The sequence below is a fragment of the Xyrauchen texanus genome, chromosome 27 (genome assembly GCF_025860055.1).
Source record: "Xyrauchen texanus isolate HMW12.3.18 chromosome 27, RBS_HiC_50CHRs, whole genome shotgun sequence".
In the NCBI taxonomy this organism is placed as follows: Eukaryota; Metazoa; Chordata; class Actinopteri; order Cypriniformes; family Catostomidae; genus Xyrauchen; species Xyrauchen texanus.
This window is the reverse complement of record NC_068302.1, coordinates 25047504-25073092: the sequence shown is the minus strand read 5'-3', so window position 1 is coordinate 25073092 and position 25589 is coordinate 25047504. Positions and strand designations below refer to the sequence as shown.

Genomic DNA, 25589 nt, shown 5'->3' with positions numbered 1-25589 from the left:
ATGCTTCACATTTCTGCCTTTAAATGAAATAATTTTTGTGGTAATCAACATTATGCCTCAAATGCTTTCAATTGAGATTCACTTTTATTGAACCTGGAATATTCCATTAAAAATATATTTACATAATTATATTGAATGCCATACTATCTAATTCTACGTAACAAAATAGGATAATAATAACAGAGTGAAACAATCTATTAGAAATATTAGAATTTATTATAAAAATTAATTAAAAGAATATTCCAAAACTATTTTAAGCTTTTAAAAACAGTGACCCAGATGCATTGCAGTTGCATATAGAAATCATCAGTCAAGTCAACAGCACTATGTTTGCAATATTTTCACCTGAATTCATGTAATTTTCAACATTCCCTTTGGATGAAAGTGGTTCTATTCCTGTACCTGACATATTTATAATATCTGTCTTCTAATGAAAAAGCTACTGCATTGAGAATATTTTAAGAAAATAATTTTAAGGGAATATTAGTGCTAAAGTCTAAATTAAGGGTATTCATAATTGTGTGGATAACCAAAGTTCTTGAACAAATACAGATATTGCACTGTTTTTTATTTATTTTTTTCTCCCCAATTTGGAATGCCCAATTCCCAATGCACTCAGAAGTCCACATGGTGGCGAAGTGACTCGCCTCAATCCAGGTGGCAGAGTTGCCTCCACATCTGGGACCGTCAATCTGTGCATTTTGTCATGTGGCTTGTTTTGCGCATTACTGCGTAGCGCGTGTTTAGGCTTCAAGCTATTCTCAGTGGCATCAATGCATTACTCATCAGGCGCCCCACTAGAGCGAGAACCACATTATAGTGACCACAAGGAGGTTACCCCATGTGACTCTACCCTTCCTAGCAACCGGGCCAATTTGGTTGCTTAGGAGACCTGGCTGGAGTCACTCAGCACGCCATGGATTTGAACTTACGACTCCATGGGTGGTAGTCAGTGTCAATACTCGCTGAGCTACCCAGGCCCCTACTCACTGCGTTTTTCATAAATACATGTAAATACTCATTGTGACTCATTTATCATGCTGTGCTATCTGCAAAACAATGTCTATGATTTGGTATCACACCATATTATGTTTCAAACAATTAGGTCAAACAGTGGCCTATTTGAAATCAGATAGCATCCTTGTAGCATATTCACTGCCATATTGGAACAATTCCCTTAATGTACCAGTAAGAGAAAAAAACACTAGTTATACAAATGGAAATGGTTGAATTTTAGGAAAGTCACATCTTATGGCACAATATTGACCAAGAATCACTTAAAAAATTGCCAATTTATGAAATACTTACAAAGCCAAACTCTGCTCTTAACCTTCTGATATGTCCTTTAGAGTTGCTATCTGTTCTTTCTGATAAAGGGTGTACTTTTCAAGAATTTTTCTGTTTAAAACCACATTACACATTATCCATTTCTAGTTCAAAATGTGTTAAAATATATATGAAAAAATACATTTTAAAATATGATACTGGAAAAGCTTGTCCCAGACAGTAACAGCATATGAGCTAAATTCTGAATAGAAATCTTTCCGTACTGATTGAAATTCCACAATACTCTACTAGTGTATAATTTGATTAACAATATAAATATACTGTATTATCACATTTTAATGATATACACTGTAACAAAAGCATATAAGCAAAAAACTATAAATGAAAAAAAAAACGTTTTAATTTTTAATTGAACAGAATTTTTATTTTTTTCAAGTGAGTGTGCCATAACTTGATTGATCTTACACTATTGATTGGACATTTAAAAAACTGCTGTAAGGCCATTACTCTTTGTGTTTACAAGTGCTGCTGTCTCTTCTACAGGTGCCTACCTTGTTCCATACTTTATCCTGCTTATCCTTATTGGCATCCCACTCTTCTTCTTGGAGCTGGCAGTTGGCCAGAGGATCCGTCGAGGGAGCATTGGAGTGTGGAACTATGTTTGTCCACGACTCGGTGGGATCGGAGTGTCCAGCTTGATGGTGAGTGAATGACATTCTGGTTAAATAAGACACAACTGAGCAGTCACTTAAAACTAATTTTCTTCTTGATTAATCTAATGTTGCTTATTGGGTGGACCCATCTGTAAAATAATACAATAACAGGGTTTACAGGTTCAGTTGGCATCAGTAGGCATCAGTTAATCAAATAATTTTTCAGACAATCAGATAATTACAGCCCAAACTCATTCCATTGGTTGATCCAATGTTGCTGTCAGGATGCTCAAACAGAGCAATGTTTTGATATGGCCACATAGCTGTAGTGTTAACAGTCTTCAGGGAAACTTCAAAATGGCTTACTTTTCTCTCTGCATTTTAAACTGGGTTAGGAAAAAGTAGTTCAGCTTCAAGTTTCAGAAATGACGGTGAAACCAAACGAAAGAGGCAACTATAAGGCCAAGGCCAAATTGAATCATTCTTCTTGGCTTGCAATCTACAGACATCAAATTTTCAGTGTCTAGTGCATGTCAGCTCAGACTGGATGATTGATGGAGTTTGAGGTCCTATAATAAAGATGTAAATACATTGTTGAAAAAAGAGTCTCAACACAATAAGGAGCCTGTCAACTTTATTAATGGTGACTTCGCCACATACTTTCCAGACCAATTATAATTTTTTTCTCTTTCAGCCTTTACGTTCCTCTAAAGGGCTGAATAAAACCATTCATGTTTCAGAGTCTTTGGCCTAAAAGTGCTAATTCACCAGCCATTCTTTGCAGAGTCATACATTCCGCAAAGCTGTTTTAAGATCAGCTTAAATTTGTGCACAGTCACAAAAACTATTACATGGTTTTCAATCTAAAAATATCACCCTGGTTAAGCATTATAGAGATATTTATTTTCAATTCCAGCTGCACCTGAACTTTACTTTTCATATCCTGGTATAGGCGGCTGGCATTCAGACACACTTTATCAAGTCAGCAAGAATATAAGGGGTTTTGGGAGATGATGGTTGTATACCATGAGCTGATGCACCAGTGCAAAATGGATTTAGTGTTGATGCTGTTTCATCAGCAATTTCTTGAGAATGGCTTTCTCATTACAGTAATAAACTTAGCTGAATACAGAATATATTATACTATATATACAAATATAAAGTGAGGTCCAAAAGTCTGATACCACTAGTGAAAGTGCTTCTACTTAGCATTCTTTACAAATTTAATCTTCTAATTCCCCACTTTTTGTCCATAATATTATATTATCAACATAACAACTGAAATGAGAAATTAATAAAATATTCTGAATTTCTTAGCATTTTATATGTCCCCATTTTGCTTTAATGACAGCATGCACTCAGCTGACATGGACTCATGGATCCATGTTATCCCAGTATGATTTGAAAATGTTCCTAAGAGATTTTTGTGTGCTTCAATGGAAGTAAGAAAGTCTGACCTTTAGTAACATGGTCAATGTCACAAATGTTCTTACATTTTATTAATGATCTAGAAATAGTGCAGAATATAACAGATTTCATTTCATGTCATAACGTGTATTTGTTTGACTTTTTTCCAAAATCCTGAAGCTTTGTCTTATACAGAAAGACTGTTTGCACCCAGGTTTAAATAGCACCTACCACACAGCATAGCTATCTGCACTGGTTTGGTGGAACCACAGAAATTTACAAACAAAGTGCAGCACAAATGCAGTTGGGAGTAAAGACAGACATGCTCTTTTTGTGCGAATGACCCGAGTTTAAATCTGCTTTTTTGTCCCACTCTTACCCATCATTTTTTCTGTTTCCACTCTTAATATTTCCTTTAATACTACTTATATAACTAAATAAATATATAGGTTGATAAATGGTTGATTTCCTCGCAGTGATGACATGGTGAAGGTAGGGGAGTTCAGAGAAGGATTTGGGTATGTGGCGGGGTTTGTCGATCACCCGTGTTCCCTTCGTTGTCTGGGCGCGAGGGGTGATTTCCTGCGGCTTGGCATCGGTGGTGTCTATATTGTATTGCTCCATTTCAAAAGTGTCTCGAGACTAACCCTTACGTTTAACTATAGTAATATTGTACTACCCGTGGCTACAGTAACTGTACTGTTTTTTTTTTTGTTGTTTTTTTTGGTGAAAGAAAAAGGTTTTGATAAAGTTAACCGTGGTTTTACTAGAGCAGGGGTCATGACCATAGTATTACAATAGTAATATTGTAACAACCCTGACATGCATCATTTTGTGATTAATATTATTTTACTACAAATATCATAATTAACTATGGTTAGTGTAGTAAAATCATGGTTCATTTTCATAAGGGAAGGTTAGGGTCAGTTTTAGGGGCAGGGATTGGTGTATGGTTTATTTGAGTCTCCTAAAAACACACTAAACAGGCTGCAGTGATGCCCCTATATTGCATCTGCCTTGTTTATATCCATATATACACTCACCTAAAGGATTATTAGGAACACCATACTAATACTGTGTTTGACCCCCCTTCTACGTGGCATTGATTCAACAAGGTGCTGAAAGCATTCTTTAGAAATGTTGGCCCATATTGATAGGATAGCATCTTGCAGTTGATGGAGATTTGTGGGATGCACATCCAGGGCACGAGCTCCTGTTCCACCACATCCCAAAGATGCTCTATTGGGTTGAGATCTGGTGACTGTGGGGGCCATTTTAGTACAGTGAACTCATTGTCATGTTCAAGAAACCAATTTGAAATGATTCGAGCTTTGTGACATGGTGCATTATCCTGCTGGAAGTAGCCATCAGAGGATGGGTACATGGTGGCCATAAAGGGACGGACATGGTCAGAAACAATGCTCAGGTAGGCCGTGGCATTTAAGCGATGCCCAATTGGCACTAAGGGGCCTAAAGTGTGCCAAGAAAACATCCCCACACCATTACACCACCACCACCAGCCTGCACAGTGGTAACAAGGCATGATGGATCCATGTTCTCATTCTGTTTACGCCAAATTCTGACTCTACCATCTGAATATCTCAACAGAAATCGAGACTCATCAGACCAGGCAACATTTTTCCAGTCTTCAACTGTCCAATTTTGGTGAGCTCTTGCAAATTGTAGCCTCTTTTTCCTATTTGTAGTGGAGATGAGTGGTACCGGTGGGGTCTTCTGCTGTTGTAGCCCATCCGCCTCAAGGTTGTGCGTGTTGTGGCTTCACAAATGCTTTGCTGCATACCTCGGTTGTAGCGAGTGGTTATTTCAGGCAAAGTTGCTCTTCTATCAGCTTGAATCAGTCGGCCCATTCTCCTCTGACCTCTAGCATCAACAAGGGATTTTAAGCCCACAGGACTGCCGCATACTGGATGTTTTTCCCTTTTCACACCATTCTTTGTAAACCCTAGAAATGGTTGTGCGTGAAAATCCCAGTAACTGAGCAGATTGTGAAATACTCAGACCGGCCCGTCTGGCACCAACAACCATGCCACGCTCAAAATTGCTTAAATCACCTTTCTTTCCCATTCTCACATTCAGTTTGGAGTTCAGGAGATTGTCTTGACCAGGACCACACCCCTAAATGCATTGAAGCAACTGCCATGTGATTGGTTGATTAGATAATTGCATTAATGAGAAATTGAACAGGTGTTCCTAATAATCCTTTAGGTGAGTGTATATATTTATTTATTTTTAATGCCAGATTTTCAATGTGGTCTTAGACTTTTGTACCGCACTGTATATATCACAAATAGTCTGCATGAGAGATAAATTAAAAAAGGTAACACTTCTGGTTACATTTACTGTAGATTGGGAATCTTCCTCTGCCATGCTGTGATAACCACCTATTCAAAGATAATGATAAAACATATAAGAAAAGACATTTTGATACCATGGGTCCCTTTAGACTAAATAAAACGGCTCCTCAGTTGAAACGACTGTATGGAAACACAGGCACTATATGTGGCTGTTCTGCTGCAGCTGCAGCTATTAATACCCATAAAGCTAGAGCTGCCTAGGTCACAGAAAGACTGTGCTTCAATTATTCACTAACTTAATGTGCTGTAGACCTGTGATGTAGCCAAGAACCATTACTGCCCTGTTACACAGACTGCAGGGATAAAGCGAAGGATAGATTTGCTGTTAACAGACACAAGTTGCTAAACCCTGAGCATGCAAAGGTATTTCTGCTGTTTGCACATACAGTAAGACACATTAATTTACACTCACTGAGTGGATATTAGCAACACTTTAGTCCTAATAAAGTGCCCGATGTGGTCTTCTTCTGTTGTATCCCATTCGCCCAAAGATTCGACGTGTTTTGTGCATTCAGAGATGCTATTCTGTTCAGTACAATTGTACAGAGTTGCTGAGTTACTGTAGCCTTTCTGTCAGCTCAAACCAGTCTGGCCATTCTCCGTTGACCTCTCTCATCTACAAGGCATTTACATCCACAGAATTGCCACTTATTGGATGTTTTTTGTTCTTGGCACCTTTCTGAGTAAACTCTAGAGACTGTTGACTGTAAAAATCTCATGAGATCAGCAATTACAGAAATATTAAAACCAGAGATTCTGGCATCAACAATCATGCCAAGGTTGAAACATTGAGATCACATTTTTTTCTCATTTTAAATGAACAAAGGAAAATCTTCACTTCAGTTGATATTTGCAATTCATCATGTAATAGAAATTAGTAGTCTAAAAGTTAGTAGGCAAAAAAAAAAAAAAAACAAGAAGAACAAATGGTTTAAGCAAACTCACCAGATAAATTCCAATCCAATCAAAAAATTTTTTCCGTATTCACAAAATCTTGACAACAGACCTAGATGGAGAAAATGTTCTAGTTGCTTTACACTGGCTCCTCCATCACGGTGATGTGAGTGTTGAGCTGTTGCAGTCAGTTGCTTTCCAAGAGGAAGTTAAAAGCTGTGTCTTAAAACGGCTAAACTGCCTTACTAGACATCACTGTTGTGTCAATTCGTGGTTACAAGTGTACTGAGCACTCTAAGCCTATATTCAGGTCACTCCCAGAACACTCCCAAACTGCAGGGGGCAACCATGCAACAAAAGTTGGTGGAACCAACTTTTGGGAAGTGCTCTTGGGACCATATTTGCCTGCCCACAGGAAGTGCATGGCATTGAAATGTTTGTGAAGAGCTCAGTTGGCTCACTCTCTCTCACTTGTTCCTGGGAAAAGCTACTATGACCACAGCTCCTGATCATCTCAAAGACGCTAACTGGTAGGACAGTATAAGGTTAAAATGTGTTTGAATGTGTTGAGTTCAGGCTTCTCTATGTTCATATGTTTGCTTTTGCTTGGTTGTAACATACAATTTAAATTAAATAAGGAAGACTTTATTATTGTAACGCTTACTCTAAGCATTTGTATAAGTTTAATTACGGGATTGGTATTGTTATTATTAGACATCCCAGGTTGATCTGAATGACTTTGTTTGGTTTGAGGATTCAGTAGCATTTATTTATTACTTTGAGAAAGTTGTATTGAGATTTGTTTGTAACTAATTCATGCTTTTGGTTTGTGTATTTTAAAGGTTATCAACCTATTCTGTCTCATCCCTAATCTATCAAACCATCTTGAAGAAATAAAAAATCATAAAGTGAGCAGATTTGAGTTGTCCTTTGCGTTCATCAGAGATAAAGCAGTTTTCAAGTTTGGGCAGAGCTGTGGTCAGTTAAAAAACACACACAACTTGACAGTTGATAACCAGCGTGGCAGTGAGAACAAGGATCAAAGGCCTGAGGTCAAGCTGTCAACGCAAAGGAAAAATTGACTGGAAACTCTGCACCATGGCAAAGGAAACTCTTGGGAAAACAGTCAAGCAACTGAAGCAAGAGCGGACTTTAGCTAAATCTGCTTTCACCAAGCAAGCAAACTATCTGAGCAAAGCTGCAGATAGTATGATTAAGCATGAACTTCAAGAGGAGTTCAGCAAGCTCAGTTCCCTGGCAAGGTATGTGAGCCGATGCAAATGAGGACTACAGGGCTGGCCTACTGGCTGAAGCGGGATCTGAGGAGGATGAAGAAGTCAAGCTCGACGAGCACCAGCAGGCTGAGCTTGAAAGGACAATGGAAGAGTGCGACATGAGACTGGGGGACATCCGTGAAGGCAGTCCAATCCAACCTCTGGCCAAGATATGGTAAAGAGGAAGTAGACTTTGCAATCCAAGAAGCGGAAAAAGCCTGTGACAGAGCCCAGGTAAGCCCCATCACTGCTATCAATAGAGACGGCTATGAACTACAGCTGGAAAGAGCAAGGAGGCTAATCCATGGTGCAACTGAAAGCCTGAAAGACTGGGAGAAATGGATCCCACATGATCAGACAGCAGACCTGAGAGGCAGATTAAGAGACCTGAGAATATTCGGCAGCAACCTGGAGGCCAGAAGGGCAGAATTCCTCACCGCACAAAAAATTGCAGAAGAGGAAAGAAGAGGTCCAGACCAACAGCCTATTCCAACCGCAGTTCCCCAACCAGTGGTGAGAATAAAGCCAACCAGTCTACCTAAATTCACTGGGATTAGGAGGAGTTTCCATAGATGGAGGAGAGACTGGGAAAGTCTACAAAAGCAGGGAGAGCCGACTGGATCAGTGGAAGTGAAGAAGTTCCAACTCCTTGACAGTGTGGACGAGAGGATAGGTAGGGACCTGAGCTTGACAACATACAACAGTGCTGAAGACATATTTAGAGTACTTGAAAACAGGTATGGAAACAAGCCAACGATTGCTTTGGAGATAATTGGGGACCTAGAGAGGATCCCTCCTTTAAAGTCACACCAGCCAAGGAAGGTAATTGACCTAATTCAGGCTGTGGAAAAAGCTCTGAATGACCTCCACGGAACTTCGAAAGCATTGGAGCCATAAAGAATCCCCTTGTGATCAGATCCATAGAGAGCAAGCTCCCAGATAACATAAAGAGGGACTGGCTGGCGTTTATGGTCAACCCAAGAAATGGAGTCACACATGACAATCACTTTGACATCCTTCTGACATTCTTGAAGACACAAGAGGACATTCTAGAGAAACTAGACCAATTGGGTGGAAGTGAAAAACCTGAAAAGAAAGCTACATACCTGGAGAAGAGGTATGCCTCCACAAAGTCCACAAGGAAAGGAGGATGTGTTGTTTGTGGAGATGAGAAGCATCGTGAGAAAATCTTCTTTGTAAGCAGTTTAAAGAATTGAGACCTGATGAGAAACTGAATGCTATCGAAAGGCTGGGAGCATGCAGAAGATGTCTCAGATGTCATGAAGAGGATGAGGAATGTACTGGACATTTACCTGTGCAGGAACAGAGACTGCAGAAGAGGAAGCTCTTCAGATCACCATTTCTTTCTCTGCCTGAAAGGAGGATTCAAGGGGAAAGAATCTGTGAAAGTGGGAAAACCCAGCACCAGGAGGCAAACATTCACAGAGGAGCAAGAGAAATTGATGTCTGAGCTTACCCCTGACATGGCAGAAAAAGTCAAAAAAGCCTTCACCAATATGGCTGCAAAATCACACGGCACTAGAAGAAGCCTTCCTGGAGTGATGGACTCAAGTACACGTGAGTTACCAGTTATTCTTATGCTTCTCGAGTAACCACCAACGCAGGACAGAAAATTGGAACTCTCATTGACTTAGCATCAGATACCAACTACATCACTCATACAGCTGCCAGGAGATTGAAGCTTCAGAGTGAAAAGATCATGCTTGTCGTCCATGGAGTTGGAGGCATGGCCATGAAGGTAAAGACCAAAAGATACTTACTCAAGGTAAGAGTCAAGACACCTAGAGGCACGGAGAGAGCTCATGAGCTGATCTGTTATGGGTTGGATGAAATTGCAAAAGTTCACAGAGTAATCAAAGCACAGCAACTTGAGAAGTTCTTTCCCGAGACCAACCTGGAAGATCTGCACAGACCAGAACATGTTGAGCTTCTCATAAGCCACCGTGAAGGAAGACTTGCTCCACAGAGAGTAAAGGTAGTAGGAGATCTTGTCCTGTGGGAAGGCCCTTTAGGAAAGACCGTTGGCGGAGCACATCCGGACCTCTGTGAAGTAGTGGGTATGGCCCTGCACAATTCTGAGACCCACTTTGCACGATCAATGAGAATGACAGCAGTGAAGTATCAAGAAATTGCTGAGATGCAAGAATCTAGAGCTGAGACCAGAACCACTGTTATTGGCAGGGAGTTCTTGGACTGGTGGAAGTGGGACAGCATTGGTGCGGCCTGCTGAACCCATGTGTGGAGGATGCCGGTGTGGTAACTGTCAGCCAGGAGGCAAAGACATGACTCTGAGTGAAGAAAGAGAGCTTGAGATGATCAGGCAAGGCCTCAGCTATGTGAAATCAGATGCACATAGTCAGGAGCCTCACTGGGACACAAAATACCCCTGGATTGAAGATCCAAGTTCCCTGCCCAACAACAGAAGCGCAGTGGAAGCCACATTTCTGAGGACGGAGAAACAACTCAAGAAGGAACCAGAGTGGCGTACAGCATACACAACTCAAGTCCATGAGATGGTGGAAAGGAGGGCAGCAAAGAAACTGACTAGAGAGACCATTGCTGCCTGGAAAGGACCAGTATGGTACGCCAGTCACTTGGTGGCGCCGAACCCACACTCTGTAACAACACCTGTCCGACTGGTATGGGACAGCAGCCAGAAGTATAGAGGAATCAGCATGAATGACCTTCTCCTGAAAGGGCCTGATGTACTTAATCCCATCCGGGCAGTGCTACTAAGGTTCAGGAGAGGAGTCCATGCTGCCCTCGGCGACATTAAGAAGATGTACAATTCTGTGTGGCTTGAAGACCTGGAGATGCACCTCCATAGATTTCTCTGGAGAAATGGGGAAGATGAAGAAATTGAGGAATATGCTATCACCAGGGTCAACATTGGTGATCGACCAGCAGGGTGCATCGCACAACTGGCCATGAGAGAGACAGCAAGGCTGCCCATTTTCAATCATCTGGAGGGGAACGGAGGATTCTTGAGGAGGATTCTTATGTAGATGACATTCTGACATCCCATAATGACCTGGAAGAGCTCAACTGAAACCACCAAAAAGTCGAAGAAATTCTGAAGGCAGGTGGATTCTTCCTTAAGCCGTGGGTCCGATCAGGCCAAAGTGGGAGGCAGACGTCTACATCAGAACATCCAGCATCATCAAATGAAGTCTTCATTCTCCCCAACCAAATGAGAGAAGGAGACAACAAAGCCCTTGGAGTTGGTTACCTGGTCGAACCAGACAAACTGTACCTTAAGACCTCGATAAACTTCTCAAAGAGGAAAAAGAAGATGAGAATTAGCAAAAATCTTGTCGAAGAAGAGGTGAGACAAAAAACTCCAAACCCATTGACTAGAAGACAACTGCTTAGCCAAGTAGCTAGTTTATATGACCCAATAGGCCTTGCAACACCTGCCAAACAGAAAGGAGCCATTCTAGTCAGGAAGGCATTTCAAGAAGCTGGAGGCAAAACTCTAACACGAGACACATGGGACACACCTCTGTCTGAGAGACTTAGAGAAGAAGCCATCCATCTGTTTGAGGAATACACACGCCTCAACCAAATTACCTTCCATAGAAGCCTCACACCAGTCAGAAGTATTGGGGAACCCTTGGGAATAACATTCTCAGATGGTAGCGACCAGAGCTATGGAGCTGTTGCATACTTCAGGTGGGAGACTGAGCAAGGCATTCTGGTCCGGCTTGTTGAGTCCAAAGCCAAGCTCACACCACTTGACCAAAAGGGAGAAGCAGTGAAGGCTGAGGTCTGTGGGGCTGTGTTTGCTGCGAGACTCAGAAAATATATTGAAAAGCACAGTCGGATGCAAGTGGAACGTTGGCTCCATCTGCTGGACAGTCAAACTGTGCTGGGTGCAATCCAAAGGGACAGTTATGGGTACCAGACCTTTTTGCAAACAGAGTGGGAGAAATCCAGAAGTCCACATCAGTTGAAGACTGGAGATGGATTCCAGGGGAGCAAAACATTGCTGACCTCACAACAAGAGGAGCAACCCCAGAAGACCTCAAAGAAAACTCTGTGTGGCAAAATGGCCCAGAGTTTCTGAAACGACCTGTGGAGGAGTGGCCGACAAAGTCAGCCAAAGATGTCGCTGCAGATGCTAAAGAAGGTATAAACAAGCTCCAAAGGAAATGTTTTACAGCAGCACTGACCCGAGCACAGGTCCAATATGCTCGACCTGCCACTGCAATGCCAAGGTCCCCGACCTCTAACCAAGACAAGGACCTGCAAAGCAACCTTAGTGGAAGAGGGCACCAAATCCAAGTCCGGAGGCCACCTTCTGGTTCTTCAATAAGGAAAATCCTTAACATCAGTAAGTTCAGCAGTTTAACCAGGTTGATAAGAGTCGTTGCCTGGGTGTGGAGAGCTTCCACAAAGTGGAAAGAAATGCTGGCCAAGACCTCAACCAGAAGCAAGCCAAAGAGGAGGGAGGTTCCTTCAGCTCTTGAGATCAAGTCCAGAGTCAAGGGAACTACACTTACCATCATGGAGTGTGAGGATGCTCTCAGGGATCTCTTCCTTTCGGCTCAAATGGAGGTAACCTTGCCAGACACCACACTCAGCAGGCTTGCTGTGGTCAGAGAGGAAAGCACTGGACTTTTACTCTGTGGAGGAAGATTCCAAATCTTTAATAAAGAGAAAACTGCAGTACCAGTCTTGCCCTGCACATCATGGGTATCCACTCTTCTAGCTCAAGAAGCCCACAGGGCAAATCATGAAGAAATTGCAGGCACACTTCTCCGGATGAGAAGGAAAGCATGGGTGGTAAGAGGCGGAAACTAGCTCAAAAGATCGTTGATAGCTGTGTGACATGCAGGAGACTTAAGGCCCGAAGATGCCAACAGATCATGAGTGACCTTCCATCGGAGAGAATAACACCAGCCAATCCATTTGAGTACACAACAGTGGACTTATTTGGACCGTATGAAGTGAAGGATGAGGTGAGAAAGAAAGTGAAACTCAAAGTGTGGGGAATCGTCTTTTGTTGCATGGCGTCTAGAGCTATGCACACAGACCTTGTCAGTGATCAGTCAGCTGAAGGCTTCCTGTTAGCCTACCAAAGATTTACAGCACTGAGAGGACATCCAAGGAAATTGTGGTCGGATCCTGGGAAGAACTTTGTCGGAGCAAGACCGGCCCTCAAAGAGCTCTACCTGTTTCTGGACCGACTGGAAAAATCAAAGCTTGAAGATGAAGGCTCCAAGCATGGCACAGAATGGAGCTGGAAGATCCATCCAGCGGACTCACCTCACAGAAATGGAGCTGCTGAGGCTGCTGTCCGGACTGTGAAGCGGGCTTTGCACAATCTGGGGGTGATGGAGTCTTCACATGGGGTGAGTTTCAAACTTTCCTTTATATGGCTTCCAACCTCGCCAATGAACGACCTATTGATGCCAGGACTCAGAGCCGGGAAGACTGTGTAGAATACATTAGCCCAAATTCACTTCTGCTCGGAAGAACTGGTCCCAGAGGCGATCCAGGGACCTTTGACTTTGAAGGCTACCCTTACAAGAGATTAAGAACCATCCAAACAGAAGTTGACCGGTTCTGGAGGAAATGGAGCCAGTTAGCCGGACCAAACCTGTTTGTCCGGACCAAGTGGCACACAGCTCATAGAAATGTGGCAATTGGAGATGTCATCTGGCTGGCTGACCAGAACGCTTTGAGAGGTCAGTTCAGGCTTGCCAGGGTCATTGACGTGAACACTGACAGGAAGGGAATTGTGAGGGATGTATATCTCCGATCCTTCCCCAGCTACCCAGTCGCAACTGTGAAGCCCACTAAAAAGATGGAAACACACTCAACCAAGATACCTGCAACGGTTCTTCACAGAGATGTCAGACGGATAGTTGTCCTGCTTCCAGTTGAAGAGCAGCAGTAGCAACAGGATCAAAAATGGAGTGACTACATCCAACACATTACAGTACTGGTGTGACCTCCTTGGGTTGAAGAACCAGGAGGTCAAGTGGGAGGTGTTGTGTCAATTCGTGGTTACAAGTGTACTGAGCACTCTAAGCCTATATTCAGGTCACTCCCAGAACACTCCCAAACTGCAGGGGGCAACCATGCAACAAAAGTTGGTGGAACCAACTTTTGGGAAGTGCTCTTGGGACCATATTTGCCTGCCCACAGGAAGTGCATGGCATTGAAATGTTTGTGAAGAGCTCAGTTGGCTCACTCTCTCTCACTTGTTCCTGGGAAAAGCTACTATGACCACAGCTCCTGATCATCTCAAAGACGCAACTGGTAGGACAGTATAAGGTTAAAATGTGTTTGAATGTGTTGAGTTCAGGCTTCTCTATGTTCATATGTTTGCTTTTGCTTGGTTGTAACATACAATTTAAATTAAATAAGGAAGACTTTATTATTGTAACGCTTACTCTAAGCATTTGTATAAGTTTAATTACGGGATTGGTATTGTTATTATTAGACATCCCAGGTTGATCTGAATGACTTTGTTTGGTTTGAGGATTCAGTAGCATTTATTTATTACTTTGAGAAAGTTGTATTGAGATTTGTTTGTAACTAATTCATGCTTTTGGTTTGTGTATTTTAAAGGTTATCAACCTATTCTGTCTCATCCCTAATCTATCAAACCATCTTGAAGAAATAAAAAATCATAAAGTGAGCAGATTTGAGTTGTCCTTTGCGTTCATCAGAGATAAAGCAGTTTTCAAGTTTGGGCAGAGCTGTGGTCAGTTAAAAAACACACACAACTTGACAATCACCTTTGAATGTCTGTCTAGCTCGTGTTTGTATTTTTTTTTAATTATTACTGTAGTGGGGGCCTGGGTAGCTCAGCAAGTATTGACGTTGACTACCATCCCTGGAGTCATGAGTTTCAATCCAGTGCATGCTGAGTGACTACAGCAAGGTCTCCTAAGCAACAAAATTCGCCGGTTGCTAGGGAGGGTAGAGTCACATGGGGTAACCTCCTCTTGCCATCTCAGTGCACAACATGTATCAGTAAGTCAATGGTCAATGGTGGGCCAAATAAACCTAGATGAGATTCTACTCTTCTATTGGCAGTTTTTTTTTCTGCTTCTCCCATTAACCATGTAATAGCTTTTTTATTAACGTTTACATACCATGTGTTCTTTATCTTTCATTGAACCATTTCTCTTTTTTCATCCTTCAGGTGTGTGGCTTTGTGGGTCTGTACTATAATGTGATCATCGGCTGGAGCATCTTCTACTTTTTTCAGTCGTTTCAGTATCCTCTGCCCTGGAGCGACTGTCCCATCCGAAGAAACGGCAGCCAAGCCTGTGAGCATTCTGCAATTTTTCACTTAATTGGCTTAAAGATTAGAATCATGTCATCTTCCATGAGACAAAAAAAAATAAAAAAATGGACTATTGGAGTCCATTTGTGTCCATTTGAGAACTTGTACCACTGCAGTCTTTTTTGAAAAAAATATGAAACCCAAGTCACATTAGCCGCATTGTCACATTTTCTATAATGCTATTCATGAGCTTTGTTGTCAAGGGCATAATGTATGTTTGAGGCTTCCCAGCATGCCTCACGGTGGTGTCCTCTGGTGAATGATCAGAGACTGAACGGTTCGAGACAGAGGCTAAGACCTGCAGTCACTCACACTTTCGACCTCAGAATTACATCTAGACTTGTTAAGTGGGCACAGCGAGTAAAAATGTGACCGCAAATAAGTTGATGCAGAGTATGATTGTATAGCAATTCACAACAATTACTTTTTTTCCTATTTGGACATTCTTAATGCTTGTAGTCTTTGTTAAGTACAAATTTAAAATAATTGTTATATTTATTGTTATGCATTTGGCAGACACTTTTGTCCAAAACAATTTACGTGGATTCATCACCTGGGAATTGAACCCACAGCCTTGGCATAGCTAGTGTCATGCTCTACCAGTTGAGCTACAGGAACACACTGTTTATAGGCCTATAACTGTATTTAATAATAACCCTATATACAGTACAGATGTAATGATCCAGTTTTAACATGCTCCTACCCCAGATAATCTACTATGCTGTCAGAAGCAACACTCAGGCAGTGGCATCAAAAAATAGGCATTGGTATAAAGGAATATTAAGATAGACATGGACCCAATTTTGTCCCTCTGGTTTTTTTCTGTCTGGGTAGTTGTGGAACCTGAGTGTGAGAAGAGCTCAGCAACCACATACTTCTGGTACCGTGAGACCCTGAACATAACCAGCACAATTGCCGACAGCGGGGGTCTGAACTGGAAGATGACTCTGTCGCTGCTGGCGGCATGGCTAATTGTCTGTCTGGCTGTAATAAGAGGCATTCAGTCTTCTGGGAAGGTGAGGTGGACTTGCTACTACATGAGATATTGTAATGAGAATCAGTTGAGCTTAGAAATACATACATTTTTAGAATAGCTTGAAGGCATACTTTGCAAATGCTGCGTTGTTTACTGCTTTTGAACAACTACGATGCACAACTAATTAATTTTTTATTTTTAAGAATGTAAAGTTTATTTTTCTCCTTGAAGCTAGTGTTGTGATTCTGTTGTAGTGAAAATTTATTTTATTAAAAAATATTAATTTACTATTTATCAGATGTTTAATGTAAGTAGTGCTGTTAATGGACATATTTAAAGAATGAAAATAAAATTAGAGATGTAAAAAGGGTAGGCATAATAAGCTTTGGCTTCTGCCTATTCCTTTTGGCAATTTAGAAAAAAAAGTTAATGCTGTGTGGATTGAACTGTCATGAAATTTATAAATGCCAAAATAAATAAATACATTTGATTAAATGTGAAGTCCATTCAAAAAGGTAGGCATTTTAATTATGAGACCTTGTTTTTGACAAATTTGAAGGCAGCATTACACGTATCTCAGAATGCAATGAAAGATGGTGCACGAGGCAAAAAAATAAAAATACTTGTTATTAGGCTTGGATCGCTACCTTTTTTGCACATCAATAATCGGAAAATGTTCCCAATGATTATCAATATTTATCGCCATTTTTCAGGTATAAATAGGGCTGCTCGTTGCCCAATAGTCTTTGTCTCTTCAAACATATTTCTCGACATTACATTGGTAAAGTGTTAGCAGCAGGGGTCACACACTGGACATGTCTGGTGGACGATACCTCTTCAAGTCTACATACATAAACATTTTTACAATAATTTACATATGTTCAGTTTACGCAGTTCCTCCAGTTTCATACACTACCCTGCAAACTCATGAATGTCACTTTGTTCATTCTTGAAGAAGTGCTAAAGTTTTTTTACTTTTAGGTCTATGGTGATGACTAGATCCACTTAGAAACTTAGACTAGAAACTTAGTTTGGATGGTCACCTGCACCACATCAAAGTGTCCTGTGTGGTGATACCTGTGCCTTGTTCGCTTCTCTCGTCTGGTGTCCAACCAGCTTCAGTAAACATTATATTACCCTCTTGTGGTCTCGCTATTACGCCAGACTACAGAAGGCGATGTTACACGCTTCTATTGAAGCCGCAAGTCAGTGTTATTTCAACTTTATACGCAATCGATCATTCAGGTCTCCCTCCACATCAAACAACTTATATATTAGCATACATCTAAATACACTGCAATACAAAGTTAGTGTTTCTATACTTATAATCAACAACTTTAAATAAACAGTTTTATATTTTTCCATAATTTTTAATTTGATAAGGCCATTTGCAATGTTACATTGGATTGTACAGTCGTTAATTCCCTCAGAAAACAGGCTTTGGCTTTTTGTCCAGTTTTCAAATATGTTTTTCTTTAAATAAAATGTTATAAGCTGGAGCTGCCCCGCGACCCGACTTCGGATAAGCGGTTGAAGATGGATGGATGGATGGATGGATGGAAGCTGGAGCTGGTTGTTTGGTTCTTGGCTTTGAAATCTTTTATGAAGGATTTTATGAAGTCACCATGAAAGGGGGACTTCCAGAACCAAGACACCTAAAAAAAAAAGTGGGTTGGCACTGGTATGCTGTAATCAGTTCGCCAGTTATCCATGTGCAGAGCGTTATTTGTGTGGCTTTCTAACGTTGCTGCTATTTTGAAATTTTCATATTGGTTAATTGTGGCCCGGATGACATTTTCTGTGCTGATTTTTTAGGAAAATTTGCGGAATTCTGCGGAAATATAATAAAATGTGTTCAATTAAGCTAAGAGTGCTACACTCATATTGGTAGCTGAAAGCATTATTAAATTAGCCAAAATATTTAATAAACAATATCGCATGGTGTGGGGGTTGTGTAAAACATTTGCGGATGACAGAATGAGGAAATTGGCAGAGTTGTTTTACAGAGCTCTGCGCATGGGCCTACTTAACCTAACCGTCATGGAACCTCCTATGTAGGCATTGAGGCAGTGAACTGGGTTTTTGGAACAGAGCTGAAAAGTTGTCATTAAATCAAAATGTTTTGGTTATTCTCTTTCTCATCGGGTCAGGAGACTATGAAGGTAAATTGGTTGCAAAACTCAAGAGCTTGTAGATTTGATTGTGAGAACTTGTACAATAAATATTTGTATTTGTAAGTTGAAATTGACACTCATAGCAACGATGTGAATACTTGTAAAATAAAAATCTGAAGTTGAATGTTGCAATCTGCACTCACAGAAAAATAATCAAAAACCTGTGTTTTGAATTAAAAGTGATAGACAAATAGTCACAAATGTGTAAAATGACATTCACATAAATACAACGACTGACACTAACTTGTATCACATATTTACTTTTGTACTTTTATACAGTTTTGTACAGTTTATACATTTTAATTAAAAAATGTATAATACAGAAGATAAATAAATGACTGAAATATAGCAGAATGCTTCAATCTGACAATTTAAGGATTTATCAGCTGTCTTTCTGTTGTCATCATTAATTCATCTAATTTTATCTGGAAAAGATAAAAAAATTAGGAACAATTCTCTGGTGATAATTGAGCTTCTTTGTTCACTCTTATACCTAACTAATATTTAACCTCTATTTCATGTTTTCATGGAAATTTGGAACATCTGGCATATGACATTTGGCTGGATTGTCGCATCCCATGAAGTTTTACCGAATACAAACATCCTGCAGAAACATTTAATCAGAGAATTTCTCATAGTCATCCTTAGACATTACATGTGCAGTCTATCAGTACTGAATTCTGCATTGATCAACTTTATAAAATCATCTAATTTCACTTGTTGCATGATAAACTCACTCTAAATCATTTAATAATTATGTTACTTAACTTATCCTTCCACTGCGTCAACCAGCGATTGGAATTGTTTTGCTACAAAAAAACGTTGTCGCGTGACGTCATCGCGTTTTAAGATCTGTTTTGATTGGCCCGACAGTTGTTCCAGCTCTTGTGATTGGTCACAACTTCATTGGCCCCACCCAACACCAATAGCCTGCTCTCTCACATCTGGATTTACAAGTGCACAAGTGAGTTTAGCTACAGGTTTTTCACAAAAGTATTTGCAAAAGTCAAGGCGGGAAGATTTTAAGTTGTCGTGTCAGATTTGAGAGGTTGTAACTACCGATTTGTGGTTGTACTGCAAAAGTCAATTAAAGTACAAAAGTAAATATGTGATACAAGTTTGTGTCTGTCATTTTACACATTTGTGACTATTTGTCTATAACTTTGAATTCAAAACACAGGTTTTTGATTATTGTCTGTGAGTGCAGATTGCAACATTCAACTTCAGATTTTTATTTTACAAGTATTCACATTGTTGCTTTGAGTGTAAATTTCAACTTACCGTGTACTTAAATATTTATTGTACATGTTCTCAAATTCAAATCTACAAGCTCTTGAGTTTTGCAACTGACTTATCTTCATATAAACACTTCACCACTTGTTCAGGTTATTTCATAATTTAAAAAAAAAGATACAAAAAAGAACTTCTTTGGAATCTGAGACAAGCTCTATAGAGCCTGTTCTGTGTTTTTGCAGGTGATGTACTTTAGCTCTCTTTTTCCATACTTGGTGCTCTTCTGCTTCTTGGTGAGGGGGATGTTTCTTAAAGGGGCAGTAGATGGTATCGCTCACATGTTCACCCCCAAGGTAAGGAGAATGTATGCACAGTCTCATTAACAAGCACACACACAATACTTTGGGAAATTCAGATGATTTAAGATTTATTCTTTAAGAGACTAGGGGAACCATTCCTTGCAGTGCAAGGAGACACTGCAAAGAGATGGTTCTCCCAGTCTAAGAGACCAGAGCACACAAAGCTTTAACATACTTCAGAGTCAGCACTGTTAAAAATATATGATTTTTGAAATGTAATAAATTTTTTAATGAATTTAATTTTAGCTGGAGATCATGTTGGAGCCACAGGTGTGGCGTGAGGCTGCCACTCAGGTCTTCTTTGCTCTGGGTCTGGGTTTTGGAGGGGTCATTGCCTTTTCCAGCTACAACAAGAAAGATAACAACTGCCATTTTGATGCTGTGCTGGTCTCCGTCATCAACTTCCTGACCTCTATACTGGCCACACTAGTGGTGTTTGCTGTGCTGGGCTTTAAAGCCAACATCATGAATGAGAAATGTGTGGTGGAGTACGTATTACCCCTGAACATGTCTGTGTATTTAATTTCTGTAATAAAAGGAATTATTTTTGTTAGGGGAATCGCATGATCCAAAAGTGATTGGATTAAAGCAATAGTTTAGACGGAAATGAAAATTCGGTCCTAATTTACTCACCCTCCCCCACTGTAAATATGTTCTGTTTTGAATGCTGGTCCACTGCATAGGTTGTTTGATGTGGACCAGCTTAACCATCAAGACTTCCTTGGTTAGCCTGCATTACCAGAAATTCGGTCAGCCAGCTTATAGAATAGAACAACATGGCTATGCTGGTCCACCAGCAAAAGTAGACTGGAACCAATCCAGAACATAACCACCATTAACCAGCCTAGACAAACATGTGAATGGAATGCAATCAGTTTCTTTCTTCATTTTTATTTTGAGTGAACTACCTTTGAAGTTACACTCTTTATTGCATTGTTGTTTGAAGTTACACTCTTTATTGCATTGTTGTTGTTGTTTAATCTCTCTCTCTCTCTCTCTCTCTCTCTCTCTTTGTTATACTTTAAATTGGGTCCTGTATAAGTTGGCTTTAGAAGTCGTGAAACAGCCTCATGTCTCATTTTTTCCCTTGTAGGAATGCTGAAAAGATTGTGGGTTATTTGAACTCAAATGTCCTGAGTCAAGATCTCATTCCCCCTCATGTCAACTTCTCCCATCTTTCCTCATCTGACTATGCTGAGATATACGGTGTGATAAAGATTGTGAAAGAGGACAGTTTTGCACAGCTGGGGCTGGAGCAGTGTTTGCTGGAGGATGAACTTAATAAGGCAAGTGTTCAGTATTTAGGATTGATAAAACAAAACATTAGAAGGTGTTTCCCTTCTAAATACTCTGAAATCAAAGCTTTTATTGTATTATTGATATTTTTAGATTTATTAATTTAGCTGACTCTTATCCAAAGTGACTTATGAGTATGAGTAGTACAGTGAAAGCAATTCTTCATAAGGAGGCAATACATGAGAAGTGCTAGAATACAAAGTTTAAAATTGCTCAGAGAAGTACAAGTAGGGAGGATGGTGAGAGATCTTTTTTTTCTAATGAAGAACGAACAGTGCATTTGTAGGACTGGGTCAAGTGCTCATGAATGTTTCTTTAGATGTTTCTTGTAAACAGTTTGAGAATCAGCTGCTTGGGTGGAGTTCGAAAGGAAATGTAAATTGAAAATAACATTTTCAATTCAATTAATTTAGTGTATTGCTTTTCACAATATATAGCAGCTGTACAAAGTATAGAGCCTTACAAACCCCCAGTAGCCCGGCCAAAGACAACAAAGACAAGAAACAACTGCCTAAAATGTTGGGTAGATAGAATCCTTGTGAGGTATAAGATAGTTGTACCAACGAGATCTACTTTAGAGCTATTCATATATTAAATTCCCTTTTACCATATCCCAAAATTTGACAGTAGTTTCCAAAATAAATCAATAAAAATATATCTGTTTTTCACATTCTCTATTTCTCTTCCATAAGGCTGTTCAAGGCACTGGTTTGGCTTTTATTGCCTTCACAGAGGCCATGACCCATTTCCCAGGTTCTCCATTCTGGTCTGTCATGTTTTTCTTCATGTTAATTAACCTGGGACTGGGCAGCATGATTGGCACCATGACTGGCATCACCACACCTATTCTGGATACCTTCAAAATTCGCAAGGAGATCCTCACAGGTAAGAGCTCCTGGTTTTGTGACTCTTAGTAAATATATAACCAGCCAACATATAAAGTCCTCACTTGCATTCTGTCTTATGAGGTCATTTCTTTGTCTGTAAATTGAGTTTACTCTATTATGCATTTTGCCAAACCAATTGTGTTGTAATTATTCACCAGATATATCTCTTGACAATCTGGGAAAATTATGAAAGGTGACTCACTTTTAGGAGGCACTGAATAACCTGTTTGATCTTGTATTTTCCCAGTGGGCTGCTGTATTGTGGCCTTTTTTTGTGGCCTGCTGTTCGTCCAGCGATCAGGAAACTACTTTGTCACCATGTTTGATGACTACTCTGCTGGCCTGCCCCTTACCATTGTGGTGATTCTGGAGAATGTGTCTGTAGCCTGGATCTATGGCACCAAGAGGTGGGAAGGAAGATTTTTAGCACTTCTGAAGTTCTCTGGAGTTTCGTTCAGAGAACGACTGAAATAGAATGGAGTATCTATAATCAGATCTCCTTGTCTGTGCTTGCTAACCCCAAAAAGTCACTATAAAGCTTATTTTTCTGTTGATCAGGTTCATGCAGGATCTGGAAGACATGCTTGGTTTCAGACCTTGCATTGTATACTTCTACCTTTGGAAGTACGTGTCACCAGTGTGCCTGATCATACTGATTTCTGCATCTGTTGTAGAGATGGCCATCAGCCCTCCAGGATACAATGCATGGGTGCAGGACCTGGTCAGTTAAATACAAACAATTTTGTCTCTCTCCTCCTCTCTCCCTTTTCATGACTAACTATACCCTGCTCAAAACAAACTTTGTCAAACTGTTTTATCACAAAGTCAATAAATTATCCCAAAAATATTTAACTAGAAAAAGGAGTGTTTGGTGTGTATGGCCCCTAAGTTTGTACAATAACAGTATGTTGGTTTTGTAAGGACAACATAATTTAACATGCTCACTGTAACCCAGATTTTTTTGTATAGTAGAAGAAAAGGAGGGACAAGGCTAAATCATTATACCATAAATGATGTTGATTCCACATAACTTGCTTTGAACCCAGAATATTCGTTTTTCTCAAATGCGCTTACTTGTTTCCATCTCTCTCTCACTCTCTCTCTCTCTTACACACTCAACTCAGGCCATGGAGAGATTTCAGAGCTATCCTCCTTGGGCTCTAGTGATGTGTTTTGCTCTCATTATTGTGGCCATGCTTCCTCTTCCACTGGTCTTCATTGCTCGTCACTTTAACTGGCTCCCTGATGGCTCCAACAAGCTATCCGTCTCTTACCGCAAGAGTCTGGCCAAGGAAGCTTCCACCCTGGAAGATGAAACAAGGTTTATACTAGGGAAGAACCTCAGCGAAGCTCCTTCTCCAATGCCCAGTCACCGTGCTTATCTGGGCCCAGGTAGCACCTCTCCTGTGGAACTCATCACCAACTCTACCTCCATCAGCGGATATGGCAGCAGTTACCAGACCAACCCTGCCCCTCCCAAATCTGAGTCATGATCCTTCACCTCACCAACCAGTGACTGATGGAAAGAGAGAGTGAGAAATGAAGATAGGAACATGCTGAACTGATGAGAAGGTCCTAGTCTTGGTCACACCTTAACCCAAGCCACGCTGAAGAGCAGGACAACAAGAAAATGGACAGAAAGACACAGAGACCCTTCACTATATCCCCCATACACCCCTACAGTAAGCAAGGAACATGCCATAATATAGAGAACCTCCTCTGGGACCTTTTATTCATACAGAATAAAGGTGCTGTTCTTAAGGTGAGAGAAAACATGGTTCCAGATCAGTCACATAAGTTGCAAGAAAATCATATTTTCATATACCAATCAATTATAACCACTCTTAGAAGGTTAAAGGGGTAGTTTAACCAAAAAGGAAAATTCTATCATCATTTATTCACCCTCATGTTCCCGTATGACTTGGAGGGGTGTTAGACAGTGTTAGTCATTATTCACTTTAAGTATCACTGTTAAAAAAAAGACCAGCTAACAGTAGATTGAATTAACGTTACTGACGGAAGCACATGTTGATTTTTAGAAGTATTGATGGTTAGAGAGTTTACAGACTTTGCACAACAACAGTCTGTCATGTCCATATTTTACCACAGGAGGGCAACATATATGGATTAATACACAACGCATATAGTTTCAGTGCAGTATATTAAATAAATACAGTATCAGTGTCAGGTACAGGCTGTATTTACAACTGGATTTAGTATATTTTCTAAGTCTAATTTTTGGAAAGTTCAGAGGGTTTTATTTTTTATACAGGAAACAAATGTAACTGCCTGATGAAAGGTGAGTTTTACAGTACACAGCACAAGAAATTAAAGGGTTAGTTCACCCAAAAATGTTATCCCAAAATGTACTCACCCTCAAGCCATCCTAGGTGTATATGACTTTCTTCTTTCAGCCAAACACAATCAGAGTTATATTTAAAAATATACTGGCTCGTCCAAGCTTTATAATGGGAGTTTTTTGCCCAGCCCTATTTGTTTGAACCGGAGTACACCAACCAGGAACTCCAGGAGATGGAGGAGGCTGCAGTAGCATCACAAACAAAATAATCTGGTAGATGGAGGTGGTGCTCATGCAGGAAATGCGAGGTAATGCCAACAGAGGATGAGAGTGTTTGCTGCCATGAACGGACGATTGTAATGGCTGGATAGACACACGATTGCATCTTTTTAAGACCAATACAAATCTACAGTATAGCTAAAACAACTCATTTCTTTTCGCTGTTTTCTTTTGCTGTAAACAACGCGCGCTTCCGCATTCGTCACTTCTCACCGGAGCTTACGATACGCCTACGTCATATACCGGAACTCGACTCTCTTGTGAACGTACGGACGGCCGTTACTGGAAGCCAGTTTTATAGTTTATAAAGTTATAAATATGGATATTTTTCTTACAAAATTGCATTGGTTCGCTTCAGAAGGCCTTTATTACCCCCCTGGAGCTGTATGGATTACTTTTTTGATGGATGGATGTGCTTTTTTGGGCTTCAAAATCTAAGGTACCATTCACTCCCATTATTAAGCTTGGAAGAGCCAGGATATTTTTTTAATATAACTCTGATTTTGTTTGGCTGAAAGAGGAAAGTCATATACACCTATGATGACTTGAGGTTCAGTAAATTTTGGGATCATTTTCATTTTTTGGGTGAACTAACCCTTCAAGTATTTTTCAGAATGCAATAATGGATACAGTTTGAGCTAAGCTCCACCAAACACAATAGCTGTGACTTATAGCACATTAAAGGGATAGTTCACCCAAAAATGAAAATTCTCTCCTGATTTACTCACCCTCATCCCATCTCAAATGTGTATAACTTTCTTTCTTCAGCGGAATACAAATTAAGATTTTTAGAAGAATATTTCAGCTCTGTTGTTTCCTACAATGCAAGTGAATGTTGATTAGACCATTGAATCTCCAAAAATCAAATAAAG

At 40.3% G+C, this 25589-nt stretch overlaps 1 protein-coding gene across 1 annotated transcript in view; it reads left to right on the top strand.

Moving 5' to 3' along the window:
• The window catches only part of LOC127620990 (sodium-dependent neutral amino acid transporter SLC6A17-like), a 33352-nt gene extending 8129 nt beyond the window's left edge, over nt 1-25223 (top strand). The window contains exons 3-12 of the mRNA XM_052094383.1: nt 1831-1988; nt 15071-15197; nt 16049-16230; nt 19840-19950; nt 20203-20444; nt 21050-21242; nt 21945-22137; nt 22387-22546; nt 22698-22860; nt 23264-25223. Of these exons, the coding sequence (XP_051950343.1) occupies nt 1831-1988; nt 15071-15197; nt 16049-16230; nt 19840-19950; nt 20203-20444; nt 21050-21242; nt 21945-22137; nt 22387-22546; nt 22698-22860; nt 23264-23632 (1898 nt within the window). The 3' untranslated portion in view covers nt 23633-25223. The remainder of the gene's footprint in view (nt 1-1830; nt 1989-15070; nt 15198-16048; nt 16231-19839; nt 19951-20202; nt 20445-21049; nt 21243-21944; nt 22138-22386; nt 22547-22697; nt 22861-23263) is intronic.
• The last annotated feature ends 366 nt before the right edge of the window (nt 25224-25589 follow it).